Source organism: Onychomys torridus, chromosome 10 (assembly GCF_903995425.1).
Source record: "Onychomys torridus chromosome 10, mOncTor1.1, whole genome shotgun sequence".
Classification (NCBI taxonomy): Eukaryota; Metazoa; Chordata; class Mammalia; order Rodentia; family Cricetidae; genus Onychomys; species Onychomys torridus.
In genome coordinates this window covers 28,290,247-28,303,976 of record NC_050452.1, presented here as the reverse complement: position 1 = coordinate 28,303,976, position 13,730 = coordinate 28,290,247, and the positions used below count along the sequence as shown (strand labels likewise).

Below are 13,730 nucleotides of genomic sequence, written 5' to 3'. Positions count from 1 at the left end.
GGTCTGTTCGGCCTCAGGCTTTTGTCTCCTGGGGGTGTCAAAGACTACAAGCCATTCTTAGGGCAGGAGGCCTAACTGATCCAGAGAAGCCTGGCTCCCTGGGCAGCCCCTCAGCCCCAAGAAACCCGTGACAACGCTAGGGCGTGGCTGGGAGGGGGCGGAGTCTCCAGTGAGGAAACCAATCCTCTTGAACCTAGCGGGAAGGACCGCGGGCCGGGGGCGGAGTTAAGGGGCTGGGCGTCGGGCGGGAGAGCCAATTACCTGGCTCTTGGCTCCGTGGAGGGCGGGGCAGGTCAGCCGTTCCCTCTCGGCCTCTCGGCGACGCGACGCTTGAGCGTACTGTTGCTATGTGCGCGTGCGCGTCCCGGCCCTCCCGTGAGGCACTGCGGCGCGCGCGGTTGGAGGCAGCTGGGGACGCCGGCGGGAGCCGCCTGAGGTAAGGGGCTCCGGTTCCGGGCTGGCGAGGCCGCCGCTCCCCTCCTGCAGCCGCGCCGGTAGAGGTCACTGGGCTCGGGCGTGGGGTGCGCGGGAGGCTGAGGCTTCCTGCCAGGGCTGGCGGTGCTTGGCCACCGGCGGGGGTTGGTAAGTATTTTTTTCCGGGTCCTGCGGATAGAAGTCCTCAATCATACCGGGCAAGCGGTACACCTGAAATATACTCCTATCCTTTATGCATCTTTTAAAAACAGCAATCCGGTGCTTTTGTGGATGTGTTTTATTAGGGATCCGAAGTATCATAACTGGATACTTCAGAAACACACAAAAACCAGCCCCGAGATGTTGCTCTCAGAATGTCAAACGTTTTAGAGATTTTAAGGCCTGCCACTGCTACTGACCTTCGGGCTCAAATCGTGGATCGTTGTGCGCTGGGTGAAAAAAAAATACTTTTTGCTTGATAACTGCTGGGTACTTTGAAACTTGTCAGTTTGCCCTGGTTTTCTCTGCATTAGACTGGTTAAATCTGGAGATTGAGTCGTTTGAACCTGATGAATGCTGACTGAGGTAAATATTTAGTTGATCTTCCTCAAAAAAAAAAAAAAGTGACATTTCTATTTCCTAACTAGAAACGACAGGGGAAAACAACTATTATTTTTACAAAATATAGTGTATTGTAACTAATTTCAACATTGGAAAAAATAAGATCTTAATTGTTAGCTTTTCACTAATTAGATTTTCATTACTGTTGCCCAGAGCAATGCCCTAATTGCTGATGTTTTGCTTTATTTGCATCAGATAAAGAACCTGCATCTGCCTTTCATTTAAGTAGCTTCCTGATGTCATCTCATAAAATTACCTATATGTTTCAAATGCATTTGCCTTGTTTGTGGTCTAATACTTGTTTTCTTCCCCTCCAGGAAAACACATTATAGATTGTATTTTTTCCCTCTTCTTCTGTGGACTTAGTGTAAATATGCTTTTTTCTGTTTGAATTTAGTTTTTAAAAATCATAACCATAGATTCTTATCAAATATAAGAAACAGGGGTAGTTAAACTATGAGTTGTGGAAAGGAGTTCGTGGAAACATTGAAAAAAATTGGTTATCCTAAAGCTGATAGTCTTAATGGAGAAGATTTTGACTGGCTGTTTGAGGCTGTTGAAGATGAGTCATTTTTGAAATGGTTTTGTGGGAATGTGAATGAACAGAATGTATTGTCTGCAAAAGAATTGGAAGCTTTCAGCATCCTTCAAAGATCAGGCAAGCCCATCTTAGAAGGAACAGCGTTGGATGAAGCTCTTAGAACGTGTAAAACTTTTGATTTGAAGACACCTACACTGGATGACACAGAGATACAGAAATTAGAGGATGAGGTTCAAACTCTGCAGAAATTAAAGAACCTAAAAGTTCAGCGACGGAATAAATACCAGTTGATGGCTTCTGAAACTAGCTACAAATCTCTGGCGTTAAATGCTAAACAAGAGGAAGCTACTAAGAAGCTGAAACAGAGCCAGGGATTCCTGAATGCTGTGAATACTAAGCTTAGTAATGAACTTCAGGTTCTCACTGATGGAATTAATAATTTGATGATATTCTTCAGAAATTCTAATTTAGGTCAAGGGACAAATCCAATGGTATTTTTATCTCAGTTTTCCTTGAAAAAATATATAAGCCAAGAAGAGCAGAGCACGGCAGCCTTAACCTTATATACAAAAAAGCAGTTCTTTCAGGGTATACATGAAGTAGTTGAAAGTTCAAATGAGGAAAATTTTCAACTCTTAGATATACAGACACCATCTCTTTGTGATAATGAAGAAATCCTTGGGGAGAGACGGCTGGAGATGGCTAGGCTGCAGATAGCATACATCTGTACCCAACAACAGATCATATACTTGAAAGCGAGTAATTTGAGCATGAAGTCAAGTATAAAATGGGCAGAAGAGAACCTTCATAGCCTAACCAGCGAGGTAAACATAAGAAATAAGACTGAATTTGTATTATAATTGTTAGAAATAGAAGTTTAATACTGCTACTCCTTTAGAAAGAGGGTACCTAATTTTAATTTTATATTTGCTTAATACTTATTTGTAGTATGTGTGTCATATAAATATATTATTAATCATATTATCAGAACTTAGTAATTTTATCTTCACTCATACTATCTGTTAATTCTGAACAAAAATGCCTTAATTTGCATTATGAATTTGATATTTGTGTCATTTCAAATAGAGATTAAACTGGTGTTTTTATTTTATGATACATGCCAAAGAGACTATTTGCTTGATTGTGGTTATTCTGCCTTGTTTCTCTGACGAGGTATTAATGAAGTCAGAAGTTCAGGATTCAGTGGAATGAATTCGTCTTTACTTGTTGAGAATGTATAGATCTATTACAGTTGTTCATCTGTACTCTTTAGAAACTTGCTTTCTTGATAATGTAACCACTAGATAGTTGAATGAAAACGTAGATTTTTCTGAATCAGAATACCTGCATTAAATTAGTTACTACAACAGACAAAAAATTTGAAATAATAAAAGAAGTCTGGTAAATCTGTGCAGTAATCAGCTGGTGAACTAAGAAAATACCTATTGAGATAATTTTAAGAAAAACTAAAATCTTCCATTTGTTATCAATGAGTAATATGCTGATAAACTTATAATTAAGGTAATGATGAGATCTAGTTAGTCATCACTGTATCATATATAGTGTAAAAGCACTGAAGTTTAGTAATTCATGCTGGCTTTTCTCTTGACTTAGTCCATATTTTCCCCTTTTAAAACTAGTTTTGGATTATACTAATAAGTTAGTTTTTATTCATTAAGCATGTTATCTGACCACCTAAAAAAGTGAAAATAATTTTAAAATAAAAATTTAAACTTACAGTTTAAAATGTTATTGCTTTCTTTATATAGGCTATTGGTAAAGAAAATATGGATGCTAAAATTTCTAGCTTGAACAGTGAGATTCTAAAACTTGAAGAACAAATCACTCATATAAAAGACAAAATTTTACCTGCTGTGGTAAAAGAGAATGCCCAGTTATTGAACATGCCAGTTGTAAAGGGAGATTTTGATCTACAGATTGCAAAACAAGATTATTATACAGCAAGACAAGAGTTAGTTTTAAATCAGTTGATAAAGCAGAAGGCTTCATTTGAGCTTGTACAGTTATCATATGAAATTGAGTTGAGAAGACATTGGGATACATATCGGCAACTTGAAAATTTGGTTCAACAACTTAGTCAAAGAAATGTGCTCTGTCAGCAATTAGCAACGTTAACAGATCCATCAGCATCTGAGCAGTTAAATTCCAGGACTCCCATCGACACTAAAGATTGTTCTGCTCATAGGTATGTATATGTCATTGTTTCCTTAATATTTTTTTTTATTTGTGTGAAATACTAGAGAGTTTGAACAGAAATTGCAAAGGTTTAAAAAATTAACTTGTACTTAGAATGACCTTTCTGCTTTTCTTAAAAGTTTTTTGTTCCCTTTCTGTTCATGTTAGGTCTGAATGTAGACACTTTAGAGCTGAAGTCAGTTCGTTGGAATAAAAGATAAAATATGTTACTCCCACTTTAGACACCATTATTTATTTTAGATTTGGGACAGGAAATTTGAATACAGCTTTATGTCATAGGTTTTGCTGGGCATGATACTGATTGTATTTGGGGAAAGTGGTAATAGAAGACTTCATTTCCCTCTCTGGTGAGGTAGACCACTCAAAATGAAAGCTGGCCTTTCCTGGATATCTAAAGTAATTGATGATACGAAACTACTGGAATTAGAATGCTAAAGTAGTAGACTTAAAAAGTCTGTGTTCTTCCTAGTGTAGTGGCTCACTATCTGTAATTCTAGTGCCTAAAAGACTGGTGTAGAGGGGCTGGGGATTTACCTCAGTGGTAGAGCGCTTGCCTAGCAAGCGCAAGGCCCTGGGTTCGGTCCTCAGCTCTGGAAAAAAAAAAAAAGACTGGTGTAGAAAGATACTAAGTTTGAGGCCATCATGGACTGTAGAATGAGAATGTTCAGCAAACACTTGTGTTTTAAATCCTGTGTGGTGATGGGATTATACCTTTAAGTTTCTGGAAGCTGGGGCAGGAGAATCTTGAATTTGAGGTCAGCTTCGGCTACATAGCAACAATTCTAGGACAGCCTGAATTGCACAATGAGACTTTGTATTTTAAAGAAAGAAAGAACTGGCAGGGAGACAGGGCTAGGGAGATAGTGCAGTCACTAAAGTGCTTGAGAACCTGAATTTGATCCCTCAGAAACTACATAACAAAGCCAAGTGCTGTGGTACACTCCTGTCATCTCTACACTGGAGAGGTAGAGGAAGAAGGATTCCCTAGTGCTTGCTGGCCATCCAGTCTCACTGAATAGGTGAGCTCTAGATTCGTGAGAGACTTTGTTAAAAAGTAAGACAGAGAATAGTTGAGGAAGACCCCTAACATCAACCTCTGGCCTCTCTGTAGCCCATGTTCCCATGCACGTGTACACACACATATTTTGTATCCTGTTCTTCATTTTTCTGTAGGATTGGAATAACATACTCTAAATTGTTTTGTTGCTTATTAGTAAAATGAATGACTTAGGGTTGCCTCAATGTTTTAATTTTAGGGGTTACCATCAACATCATGATCTATGTGAATGTGCCAGTGTATAATTGTATAGTTATAGTTCTCAAGATTGTAATTGACAGCTTTGGACTTAAACCAGTTTTACAGTCTGTTAAGATTTGTATGTGTGGGGTTGGGGATTTAGCTCAGTGGTAGAGCACTTGCCTAGCAAGCGCAAGGCCCTGGGTTCGATCCTCAGCTCAAAAAAAAAAAAAAAAAAAAAAAAAAAGATTTGTATGTGTGAAGAGAGCAAGCTGTATGTATAATATTATAAGTAAAAGACTGTCTTTTTTTATAAGGCAGGTATAACATGTTAGATTTTTCTCTTGTCTTATAGGCTGATGAGTTGTTCTGCCATTAAGTGAAATGTTAAAATGGTCTTGTTAATTATCAGGATTTTTACCAACCAAAATAATGAACAAATTAATGTAGGAAGTATTGTTGTTAGTGGCCATTTATATATATCTTAGTTGTTTACATTTTACAATATTTACATTTTTAGTTTTTCTCTTTTAATCCCATGACAGTCTTGTGAAATAGGCATTAAAGATTGATTTTTTTCCCTGGGCCATTGTTGCTACTGCTACATCATAGATGTGTTGTGTAAAAGAAGTGTTTTCTTGGGACATATCACTGAAGCTTATTTTGAAGTAAACCAATGGCAGTTGAAAATCAAGGTGAAGTTTATATCTAAAATATGGAAAATGGAGAAACTAGAAATTCAGATATTTCTTTTAAATAATTATTTATTTTTTTGAGATAGTATCTCGGTGGCCTTGAATTTGCTAGTACTTAGTGATCCACCTACTTTAGTTTCTTGTGATGGTTTCAGTTGCTCAATATTAGAAACACATAAATTACTACTTTTCAGTTGTTACTTAGCTATTACTATCCCTGACTCAATATGGTGGATTATAATTTTGAAAACTACTAACATGAACTTTGCTCTATTTAATTTCAAATTTTGTATTTTAGGCTTTATCAACTCTTAAAAGGAGACAATAAGAAAAAAGAATTGTTTATAACCCATGAACACCTGGAGGAAGTGGCTGAGAAATTGAAACAAGATATTTCTCTAATACAAGATCAGTTGTCAGTATCTACTCAAGAGCATTTTTTCTTTCTGTCCAAACTGAATAACGATGTGGACATGCTTTGTGATGCTTTGTATCATGGAGGAAACCAGTTATTGCTTTGTGATCAGGTGAGTGTTACCTAGGAAATTTAAAATGCTTTTAAAAATTTGCTTATTGTAAGGGGCTGGAGAGTTAGCTCAGTAGTTAAGAGCACTTGCTGCTCTTGTAGAGGACCCATGTTTCATTCCTAGCACCCATATGGTGGCACACAACCATCTGTGACTCTAGTTCTAGGGGTTCTGACATCCTTGGCTTTTGTGGTTATCAGGCACACATGTGGACACATACTCACATGCAAGCAAAAATACTTATTCAAGTAAAAAAAAAAATCTTTAAAAAATAATGTTTCTTTTAAAAGAAAATACCATGAAGAAAAGATTACCCTATCCCATTACACTAATATAAAATGTATTTATTTAGAGAGAAGGGTCTTGCTGTGTAGTCTATCTGATCTCCAGCTCAAAATCTCCTGGGTACTGGGCTTATAGGCATATACCACCATATAAAAACTTATTTTTTTTTTTGTAACGCCTAACACATATTCAGATAATTTTGAATATCGTGTACAGAATTTTAAAATTAATTTTTTTTTTTTTCCGAGACAGGGTTATTCTGTGTAGTTTTGGTGGCTGTCCTGGATCTCGCTTTGTAGACTAGGCTGGCCTTGAACTCACAGAGATCTGCCTGTTACTTTTTTTTTAAATCACACATTTATTTGTGTGTTGTGTGGGGGTGCCATAATGCATAAGTGGAAATCAAGACAATTTGTAGAAGTTGGTTCCCTTCTTTCTACCATATCTTCCATTCCAGAGATTGAACTATGGTTTTCAGGCTTGGCTGTAGGTGCCATTGTCTACTGAGGTGTCTCTAGCCCATCATTGTGTTACTGTTGAGCATATTTTAAAGGGAGAAAATAAGCCAATTAAAATGAGTAGACTACTACTTTTTTTTTTTTTTTTTTGAGCTGAGGATCGAACCCAGGGCCTTACGCTTGCTAGGCAAGCGCTCTACCACTGAACTAAATCCCCAACCTGAGTAGACTACTTCTAAAACCTCATGCTTAATTCCAAATTGCTCTAAATTATTTTGTGATTCACAACTGACACATTTTTCTGCATCAAGAGTATTAGGGAAAACTTTTGTTTTGTTCGGAACAGAATCTCACCATGTAGCCCTTGCTGGTCTGGAACTTGCTACATAGACTTGTAGCAGTCTTCAAGTGGTGGGATTACAGATGTGAGTCACTGTGCTTATCTGAAAAGAGTGCTTGGCCATCAATAGCCACCACATGATGGTCTCTATAATAAGATGCCTCTTCAATTCAGATATGTTGATATCTGAAAAAAAAAATGTGTATCCCAGTCTGGTCTCAATTTTCTTACTGATGGGATCACAAATATGAGCACCATTATGCCCAGTCTTTTGAGGGTTAGTTTTCTTTTTAAAAATTTTACTACATTTATTTATATTTGTGTGTGGAGGCGTGCTCACCTGCCTAGAGATCAGAGGACAATTGATCTTTTGTTTCTTTTAAACATGTAGTTTTGGGGGATCAAACTTGGGTCATCAAGCTTAATAGCAAGTACCTTTGTCCACTGAACCATCTCTACAGCCCTATCTTTCTGTTTTCCTTTAGTTCTTTTTTTTAAAGATAGGATCTCACTATGTAGCCCTGGCTGGCTTGGAATTAACTATGCAGATCAGGCTATTCTGGAAACTAAGAGATCTTCCTGTCTCTGTCTCTCAAGTGTTGAGATTAATAGTATGTTCCACCACTCCAGCCAAATACGGCTTTTTATTATGATTATGAGAATTTATTAAATCAATAAAATTTCCTTTTAAGTTATATTTAAAGTTTTTAGTTGGTGTTAAGGATAAAGTTCTTGAAATAAAGCTTTTTTTCTCCCTTGCAGGAGTTAATGGAGTACTTTCATCAAGTTGAATCTAAGTTGAATAAACTAAATCATCTCCTTACTGATATTCTTGCTGATGTGAAGACAAAAAGAAAAATTTTGGCAACTAATAAATTGCATCAAGTGGAAAGAGAATTATATGTATATTTTTTTAAAGATGAAGACTATCTGAAAGATGTTGTGGAAAATTTAGAAAACCAGTCAAAGATTAAGGCCTCTGGTCTTAAAGATTGAAGATTTCTCAGTAGAGCGCTTGCCTAGCAAGCACAAGGCCCTGGGTTCGATCTTCAGCTCCAAAAAAAAAAGATTGAAGATTTCTAAAAACTGAATCTTTATGATGCTTGCTATGTTTCAATTTTTAAATATTAGGAGGCTATTTCCAATAAACACTAATAAACTAATAAGGAAAATAAATTTCTTTTACATTTATGAGGGGGAGGGATGCGTGTATATACATTAGTGTGTACCATGATGAATATGTGAAGGTAAGGACGTCTTGAAGGAATCATGTTATCCTTCTACCACAGAAGCTGTAGGGATGGAAATCAGGTCATCAGTCTTGGTGGCAGTGATTAACCTGTCTCATCAGCTTCAGTGTTACTAAGTTTATAAATTTAAGATCAATAGAACATTTTAATAGATTCAGTGTGAAGTTGAACTTCCCTAATCTGAAATTTTTAAATACTCCAAAATCTGAAACTTTATAAACAACTGGGATGTTTCTCAAGTGAAAAATTCTACATCTGATCTTACAAGACAAGTCAGAATCACAAAATACATAAATTATAAAATTACCTTCAGTGTTATGTGTATAAAACTTGTCTGAAATATAAATGAATTTCACATTTTGACTTGCGTCCTATCCCTAAAATATCTAATTATATATATACAAAAATTAAAATATCTGAAACAATTTGGTCCCACTCATTTAAGTTAGGGGCTATTCAGTTCGTGACAATGGGTTTTTAACCCTTGTAACCATGGACACAGTAGAGGTGCTACGCTTTTGTAGCACCAGCTGGTCAGACTGGCTTGAACTTAAGTGATCTGCCTGCCTTTACCTCTCCAGTGCTGAGATTAACACCATCACATCAGGCATACTACCAAGTGCTTCTCATGACCTGTTTGCATGGTGCCACTTACTCTTGGCAAATTTTTACTTGTAGGAAAAAACCATGGTATACACATGTTTTAAATAGAATTAAATCTTAATTTGGCATTTTCTACTATTGAGTATTTCAAAAGTTTGTAGAATTTTGAGTTTTGTTTTTTAAGGTTTTAATTGTCTGAGGTCAACTGTGATCTGAAAACACCGAATTTCAAAAGTCACAGAGGCTTAAAGTATGCTTTCCTATATATGTTGTGGACTCTGAAGCCCTGGGATGTGTTATACCTTTGTTCAGTGTATGTATGCTAGCTACATACTTGACCTTTTTTACTAGTCACTTAATACCTGATAGCTAGCAGAAACATAGATTTCCGTACTATGTGTGGTTTCACTGAATTTTTGAATTTTATCCTCTGTTAGTAAAGTCATAATATTGTATATTCAATAACCAGTGTTTTGTAAATTCTGCTGCTCAAAGTATTTTCCTCTAATTCTCTATTGTAACCTTTGAGAAGTTTAAATGTGTCTCCTTGTACCAGAGTTTGAGCATTTCCATTTTAAGGACTGGGTTCTGGTGGCCCATACTAGAGCTTTAACCAGTGCGATATAAGTAATGAAATTTGAAATTTAAGTTTCATAATTATGTACAAGTGATTGCTTAAAGGATTTATGATACATATTTAAATTACTTTTTTAGGAAAGAAAATGTTGGATAATTATTTTAAAGATTTGAAGTGGCTTTTTAGTTTGATTTTTAAATTCTCTTTTTTTTAAGATAAAGTCTTAAAAAAAGTCTTGTAGCCCAGATTGGCCTTCAATTCATGATACTACCTTGACCATGCTGGGATTATCAGTATATACCACCACACTAGGCAGCCTATCAGTTATTTTATCAAATGTTCCCAAAGAGATCATTTTATGATATGTCTGTGTCAAATACTAAATACTATAAGAGTTCATCTATAGGAAATGCCTCTAAGAATATTCTTCACCTTTGTGATATGGTTTGCCAGTCTTAAAAACTACATATTTTATGTTGTTTTATGGACATTTTTGGGATAAAACTATAGACAGAAAATGGCCATGCACTGTATTTTTATAATCCATCAAGCAAATGCATTTTTGTCAATTATTGTATCACGTTACATACATTTATTTTTGTTAGGTGAACCTAATGCAGTTGAAAAAAACTCTGACATTAAATTTTGTCATAAAATTTAACTGTCAGGCCAGGCAGTGGTGGCGCACTCATTTAATACCAGCACTTAGGAGGCAGAGGCAGGTGGATCTCTGTGAGTTCGGGGCCAGCCTGGTCTACAAAGTGAGTTCCAGGACAGCCAGAGCTATTAAACAGAAACCCTGTCTCAAAAACAAAACAAACCCCCCTCCCTCAAAAAAAAAAAAAAAAAAAGATATAACTGTCAGCTGTTCATTTGAATGTCCAGAGATAAGGCATTTAAGTTTTTCTTTTCTCAAATAATATAGGAAAATGTGTTAACTGCTTTCCTGGTGGGTGCCAGATAATTTAGCTATATGAACCAGATATTTATTCTGTACTTTCCACCTAAACCTTTACCTACTAAGCCAGGGGACCAATAGAGTGTGTCATTACCAAGATGGCAGGTTATTTGTTTACCTTGATGATCCAAGTCAGTTTTAATTACTGTATTGTCAGAGTCGTATGCTTGAAAATTAATAGCCAGCTTCCAGAACTGAGGAGTATTTAAGTAGACTGTTCACTTCATAATTGGTTAATTAGAAAGTATTTTTTATGTTTATCATGATCCTTCAGATGAGCCTCTGGTTTGTTTTGATTTGTAGCACTGGGAATCAAAGCTAGGATTTACACATACCAAGCAAATACTCTACCACTGAACCCTATCCCTACACTTAAAAAAAAAAAAAGGAAAAATAAGCCGGATGGTGGTGGTGCACGCCTGTAATCTCAGCACTTGGGAGGCAGAGGCAGGTGGATCTCTGTGAGTTCAAGGCCAGCCTGGTCTACAGAGCTAGTCCAGGACAGGCTCCAAAGCTACAGAGAAACCCTGTCTTGAAAAACCAAAAACAAAACAAAACAAAACAAAAAAAACTAAAAATATTTTGACTGGGTCTTACTGATCTGCCCAGTTGTTCTTGAACTTGTTCGGTAGCCTAGGCAGGCTTGAATTGTGTCCTGCCCAGCCTCCTAATTCAACTTGCACCAACAGGCCTCACTTCTCATTTTTCCATCCTATTTGTGTTAGATAATTGAAACCCTTTTCCTGTAGTTATTAAAACCTTTTAAATGAAGATATACAGAAGCCCTTTTAAAGTCTTAAAATTAATATATGGGTACTTATCTTATATTTAGGACTTTATGAAAATGGAAAATTATGAGGCATGTGTAGGTTTTGATCTCTGTGGGACACCCCTCTCCACGGTTGCCCAGAAGATTATGTGTGCTATGCGTTCAGGTGATTTCATGGAGTCTAAGAATGAGGGAGAGAGTACAAAGAGTAAGTAATTTTATGAGCCTTTTATTGTCTTGAATGTTAATTATTTTAAAAACAGACTTAAAAGTGAAATGAATGTAATAAAATTATTCCCTAGAACTATATTTTGTAGGGATTTCCATTGCCTACAAAAGTGGTTTCCAATACCCTCCCTTCCCTATTGATTGTGACTAAATTACTTATAAATTCAAAGTCCTTTAACTCCATAGCTTTAACACCACGCTCTTGTTCCAGGTGTTCTAGTATCTTCAAAGGAGATGATCTCTTTCCTAATGCCTCTTGCTTGACTCTTAGATTATCGAATTTGTAATTGTTCTTGCTGTTGTATATAGTCATAAGAGACATGTTTGTTGTTAAAACATACTGCCATAAAATGTATAAATTCTGGGTATCAGAGGAATGGGTTTTTGTATGTGGGTTTATAATGTATAATACTAAAAAGCTGTGGCATATACTCTCAGGCACAGGTATAGCTGAAAGGTTTGTAACATTAGGGTTTTTTAACTAGCAAAGTCAGTAACTTGTAGTTTATTTTCCTACAAAATAAGTCATATTAAGTTAGGATATTGAGATGAAATCTTTGAAAATATTGCCAAGTATTAGCACAAATGCTGTCTATAAACACAGTTTCTCAGTTAAGAGACAGTGGCACTTGGGGATGGAGAGATCGATCCATGGAAAAGAGGCTTGAGCAGCTGAGTTTGAATCCCTTGTACTCAGGTAAAGAAGCCAGCCAGGCAAGGCCACATGTGTCTGTAATCGCAGCATTGGAGGTAAAGGCAGGTAGAGCTTGGGAAGTCACTGGCTGTCCAGCCTAGTGAAAATTACTGCTTATGTTTCTATAATCTCAAAATTTTTTTCGAAATCCTCTCATTGCTCAAAGGTCACCACTATCCTGGCTTTTATTACAACTACTTTGAAATGAAGGCATTTTTATATTGCTTTTTGTCAGAGATTAATTATCTATCCTATAATAATCCAGACTTCCTTTCTGAGGTACAGAGGTGTGGGCATGGCTCAGGTTGATTGCATCAAGTTCCTGTCAGCAAAGTGCTGACAGTAGTGAGTGCCCCTTCCAAGGCAGGCTTGAAGATGGCCCACTTGCTTCCCAGTTGGAACTCAAGATCATTTCTCTTCAGTCCTAGTCTAAATAACAATATCATGGGGCGAGGGTGAAACACTGTGCCAGAAGGACTTTGGGCCTGTGAGTGCTTCATGAACAGCTCTACCACCAACTGAGACCTTTTATCCAGAACATGAAAGAAATAGGCTTACACTTTGTTCTTTAAGCCATTGTATTAGCTCTTTTGTGCCTTAAGCTTAGGTTATTGTTTGTTTTTCTTTTTTACCTTAACTCACCTTTATATTCAGAGTTGGGTTCATCTGTAAATTTTTCGGCATTATGTTCAGTAATACTGTTGAAAGAGTTTGTCAATTACTGGGGTCAAAGGAGTTTTTAAGGTTGTTAGCTGACTAGATGCTATGTTGTGATTAAGCATGTTTTTATCAGTATATGTGTCTATCTTTATTTTCATAGGAAAAAACATTTTCCACATATTTATTAGAACTTTCTATTTTAAGTTGGACTTTAGAGATATGTATATTATATTCAAAATAGTTTTACAAACATAGTTTGATTCCCAAAAATATATTTGTTAAAATCCATTTAATGGGAACCTTGTCCTTGTTGCTGCTATCTAGTAGAAATATTTAGCAATTTCCGGGACAGAATGAAATACTAAATGGCTATGATGATTATATTCCTTCTAATTAGGAGTAAATGAGTAAATTTTTATGCGTACCAAATAAATATAAAATCCTTACTTCAAATCATTTATACAACTCTGCAAGGTCTTAGATTTTAGTTCCCAAGGCCACTGCTTTCTGCCTCCTGGGGGTTTTTGAGGTAGCCTTCACATTACTTTTTGTTTTCAGTTGACTGCCACTTTGGTTGGTTGTTTGTGTCACAGCTTCAGGTCATTCTTTGTCTTTACTCTCTGGGAAGTTTGTCCCTCAAATATTCCCATGTATTC

General features: G+C 36.5%; 2 protein-coding genes across 4 annotated transcripts in view; both read left to right on the top strand.

Moving 5' to 3' along the window:
* The first annotated feature begins 370 nt into the window (after positions 1–370).
* On the top strand, positions 371–9,918 carry Haus3 (HAUS augmin like complex subunit 3). 2 transcript variants are annotated; one of them, XM_036201018.1, is made up of 5 exons: positions 371–436; positions 1,353–2,400; positions 3,346–3,782; positions 6,024–6,252; positions 8,098–9,918. In XM_036201018.1, the coding sequence occupies exons 2-5, from the start codon at positions 1,492–1,494 to the stop codon at positions 8,329–8,331; spliced, it is 1,809 nt and encodes a 602-aa protein (XP_036056911.1). In that variant the 5' UTR covers positions 371–436; positions 1,353–1,491; the 3' UTR covers positions 8,332–9,918. The 2 variants fall into 2 exon arrangements, with proteins under 2 accessions (XP_036056911.1, XP_036056912.1); XM_036201019.1 differs by having other exon boundaries at positions 425–582.
* Poln (DNA polymerase nu) overlaps positions 380–13,730 on the top strand; it is a 158,282-nt gene continuing 144,931 nt past the window's right edge. The window contains exons 1-2 of one of the 2 annotated variants that reach the window (XM_036201016.1): positions 380–436; positions 11,556–11,700. In XM_036201016.1, the coding sequence (XP_036056909.1) occupies positions 11,562–11,700 (139 nt within the window). In that variant the 5' untranslated portion in view covers positions 380–436; positions 11,556–11,561. Of the gene's footprint in view, positions 437–11,269; positions 11,701–13,730 lie in introns of those variants that run through there. The other variant, XM_036201017.1, reaches the window with a different exon arrangement.

What these genes read in the sequence shown, in the direction of transcription:
- Haus3 (XM_036201018.1), top strand. Translation starts at nt 1,492, where the DNA reads ATGAGTTGTGGAAAGGAGTTCGTGGAAACATTGAAAAAAATTGGTTAT. An exon ending in AAAGATTGTTCTGCTCATAG is followed by an intron (nt 3,783 to 6,023) that starts GTATGTATATGT and finishes TTTGTATTTTAG; the next exon opens with GCTTTATCAACTCTTAAAAG. An exon ending in AGTTATTGCTTTGTGATCAG is followed by an intron (nt 6,253 to 8,097) that starts GTGAGTGTTACC and finishes TCTCCCTTGCAG; the next exon opens with GAGTTAATGGAGTACTTTCA.